This window comes from Chenopodium album, chromosome 4 (genome assembly GCF_948465745.1).
Source record: "Chenopodium album chromosome 4, dcCheAlbu1.1, whole genome shotgun sequence".
In the NCBI taxonomy this organism is placed as follows: Eukaryota; Viridiplantae; Streptophyta; class Magnoliopsida; order Caryophyllales; family Amaranthaceae; genus Chenopodium; species Chenopodium album.
Window position 1 is genome coordinate 23,497,038 of NC_137837.1, and position 4,253 is coordinate 23,501,290.

At 35.1% G+C, this 4,253-nt stretch overlaps 1 protein-coding gene across 1 annotated transcript; it reads right to left on the reverse strand.

The window, feature by feature from the left end:
* Positions 1–1,713: 1,713 nt before the first annotated feature.
* LOC145626855 (uncharacterized) lies at positions 1,714–3,489 on the reverse strand. The gene has a single exon (XM_081679326.1). It carries the CDS (start codon positions 3,339–3,341, stop codon positions 2,013–2,015), a length of 1,329 nt encoding a protein of 442 aa, XP_081535452.1. The 5' UTR covers positions 3,342–3,489; the 3' UTR covers positions 1,714–2,012.
* Positions 3,490–4,253: the final 764 nt, after the last annotated feature.

The window sequence follows — 4,253 nt, forward strand, 5'->3', positions numbered from 1 at the left end:
ATTGTCTTTCTACAAATTCATATTTAAAGTAATTCTATCATCTAATTGTCCAAGTACTCAATCTATGTTACAACATTCGAGATTTGGCTTTATCGCCGGTGTACACAGACATCGTCTCTTTCTTCAATGGTCTTAGCACCCGAATCACCTATTTTGGCCTTGTCGCCGGTTCATTATTTGTTGACAATCTTCGACTAACGTCGTGACCATTATCACAACCAACGTTCAACATCGACAAAGTCCTTCCAACGTCGACGACATTAAATTCTGTCCGTCGACGATCAGCTTTCGTCCGTCGACGATATTAGCCTCCGTCCGTCGATGACATCGGCTTTCGTCCGTCGACGACCGCCTTCTGTCCGTCAACGAACATCTTTCATTCGTCGACGGCATATGCTTGTGTCCGTCGACGACCATCTTTCGTCCGTCATCGGCAACACTTGCTTCCAAAGTTAACATTAGCTTTCGACTCGACGAACAACGTCTAATGACGTCATTGACACTGATATGGCAACAACTTAAGCTTACATATGAACAAATTATGACCTCTAAAAAGACCAACGTTGAAGGCATCAAGAGTCAAGACACAAAGGCAATGATACTAATATCGAAATGAAGACGGAGTCAAAATTAAAGTAAGTATAATTTTCCTAGTTTCGCCGTGCTCCAACTAAGAAAATGGGGGCTATTGTTATGGGGTAATTTCGTACAATGTTTCACCAATAATGATAGTCAACGGTCGATGCTACAAGACCGGGTCAAGATAGTTACGAGTGCTCCCTAGAATCAAGGAGAAACAATGGGTCAACAAGAATAAGTGTTCAAGGTTGCTACTACGTATCTACACCCTAGGACAAGTCTAAATTTCATTAGAAGACCAAGTAAAGGAAACAACCACTACTCCACCACTTAAGGAAGCGGTTGAGGGAATCAAGAAATTACTATGCAACAACCACCAAATATCTCGACACTACGTACAGAAAGCCCTATAAATAGGAAACAAGTTCCTCAAATGAGGATCATCCATTAGCCACTGACAAAAAAACCATTTTGATCCACCTCCTGCCAAACCTCCGAAAATACCCATGAACTCCTACAGTAATTTCATCCATTCTCCACATCATCATTCCACTACAAACACTCCTTCCTTGCTACTATATTTTAAGCCTTTGTATAATCTTGCAAGGATACATTTCTACCCATAATAATGCACCTAATCAATCTCCTTGTCGTACTGCGTTAGTCCTACACCTAATGTACATATATTTACTCATACACTTTTATGTTATCAAACGTAAAATACACATTGTACTTGTAAATAGTGGATTGGAGGCCTCATTGCCACCCGCGGTTTTTACCCACCTTCATTGGGGTTTTCCGCGTCACCATATTGTGTCTCCTCCCTCTCCCTTTATTTTTCCGTCATTTACTTTCCGCATTCCATACTCCCTATTTTAATTTAGTTGATCCGTAGCCCGTATCCCACATCAAATCCTACTTGACGAAATTTAGCATGAACAATTCTCACCTCCAAGAGAGAAAAATGATAAAATATAGTTATCAAATATATAAATGATGCATTTAGTGATGCAAATAAAATTAAAAGAAAAAAAAAAAAAAAAACAATTGAGGGGGGTAATTATTTTTTCTCTTTTTTTTTAGTTGTATACATTGCCTAACAATAACTATCCCGTATTCCCTCCAACTTTGAATTGTCGAATATAATTAGATATAAGCAACATTTGATAAATCAATATCTCAATACATCGTATGAACCAAGCATTATCTTGGATCGAATGACAAGATTAGGCTAATAATATGTACAAAAAGAATGGTATCTAGAAAAATCTCATACATCTTACTTCACAGCAAAATCTCATGTCCATCTACACATATAATTAATGATAAATATTATATATATAACAAATAAGTGAATCAAAAAATAATAAACATCGACCAAAGAACCAACACAAAAAAAAAAAAAAAAAAAAAAAAAAAAAAAAAAAAACACATCAACAAAGTGGGCAAACAACCAAACCATTCTCATTACATTGCAAGCATTTACTCCATAATCCACCTTCTTCTTCTTGATCATTATGCTCAAAAATCTTCCTACTTCCATTGCAATTGTAACACAAGATAAATCTCAACCCACAACAAACATTACAAGGCCCTTCACTAAAATTAATTGGTATATCTCTAAACAAAGGCCTCAATTTCCCCTGTTCATTCAATGTCAAAACTTGCTCTGCTCCTCCAATATACCTTCCTCTAATAAACAACCTTGGAGGTAAACATTTCTCCCCCATTATCCTCCACAATTCTTCTCGAAACTCCGAATGAATCGACACATCTCTCTCATAATAGATCAACCCGAAGCTTTCGAGGAGAAATCGAATGCATTGACAATCTTCAAATGTTTTTCTTATCCCTCTCAAGCTTGTTGTGTAGAAAATTACTGAATCTTCACCGCCTGGAGGACATTTTTCTTCGAATTCTTCCAATGGGTTGGTTTTTTCGTCGAATTCGATTAATGGGTCAGCTTGATCTTCAGGTTGGAAAAATGGGTACTTGTGATTTTTGCTAGTATTTTCCAATTGAGCTGGTTCTTTGCTTCTGATATGGTCTTTCACTGCTTCTTCGAAAGCGGCGAGAAGTTTAGGATCAAATAAGGTGCCTGAATCCATATCAGGCCGCCTAAAACTCCAATCCTCGGATTCGGAATCATTATCTCTCTTCAATTCTTTGCTACAAGAACTCAATATTTCCATTTCAGATTCACTCTGTTTCTTCAATTCTTCATAATTTACACTCTGTTTCTTTAATTCTTCAAAATTAGAACTTAATATCTCAATTTCAGAATTACTCTGTTTCTTCAAAACTTCACAATTTGAACTTAATATCTCCATTTCAGAATCACTATGTTTCTTCAATTCTTCACAATTTAAAGTATCAAAATCACTCTGTTTCTTCGATTCTTTGTAACAAGAACTCAAAACACCCAGTTCACAAACTGGGTCTTTCAATATCGAAGGACGAGCATTTTCTTTCTCATCAAAATCATCTTTAGTACCTTCTTCTTCAATATCTTTCATGAGAGTCTCAACATCAATAACCTCGGGTTTTTTCGATTTGGGTTGTGATTTTGAATTTGATTTAGGGGAAAAATGTGATTTATTATTAGATTTAAAAGGGAAATTGTCAACAAAAGTAGATTTTAAGTGGAAATTATCAACAAACCCATCAAAAGCACTAACCTGAAGTATTCGATCTGGGTTTAAATACCCAATTTGCTTCACTGTTTTGAGTTTCTTCATCAATTTCCCTTTCATCCCCTTCATTTTTTCTGCCTTCGATATTTAGCTGCTGAAATTTTCTGTGAAAAGTGACGAAAATGGCTAGAGAGAGAAAGACTGTAAATTTGGCAAGTTTAGGAGAGAGAAAGGGTAACCGTTGGAAGGCAATTGAATAAGTCTTTTTAAAATAATTTGAAATGTGTTTTGTTGTTTTATTGTGCTCGATGTTTGTGACGTTGTTTTCGTATGTAATTTTATGTTGATGTGCTTTGTGATTTTGTGAACTCACAAAAAAAAATAACGGTCATAAAATTCGTTTCCAGTTCAACAACTTTAATTAACTAATTTGATTAGGATAGGATTACTAAGTTTTTTTTTTTTTTTTTTTTTTTTGATAAAGGATTAAGCGCATCTCCAATGGTTTAATTATAAGGACTTGCTTGCAATATTAATAAAATTCCTAGCTACATGGTTATCATTGGAAAACAAAAATTGAGCAACATGCTAGCAATTGTAGCTCAAACAAGCTATGTATAATTATTTATTTATTTTGTAAAATATATTTTTTACAAATTAAAAAATGTTGTAGCTTACCATTGGAACACCTTGTTGCTAAAAAGTGTTGTAGCTTAAAACTCAATGTGAAAAAGCAAGCCACAAAGCATTGTAGCTTGCCATTGGAGATGCTCTAAGGGTCCGTTCATATTTACTGGAGTGAGCTGAGCTGAATTGAACTTTTAGAGCTGAGCTGAAATGAATATTTTGTGAGAGAGGGAAATGAGGAGCTTAACTGATTGGAGCTGAACTAAACTGAACTGATTGGAGCTGAACTGAAATGAAATTAAGTAAATGAGAACAGACTAAAGGTGTGTTTGGCATCACTACTATTTTTGTGTTTTTTTTAAAAAAAAAAAAAAAGAAAAGGATAAAAATAGTGTGGTAAATAGCTAAAAAAAA

Bases quoted from the DNA above. Each gene is read 5' to 3' on its own strand.
- LOC145626855 (XM_081679326.1), bottom strand. From the start codon at position 3,341: ATGAAGGGGATGAAAGGGAAATTGATGAAGAAACTCAAAACAGTGAAG.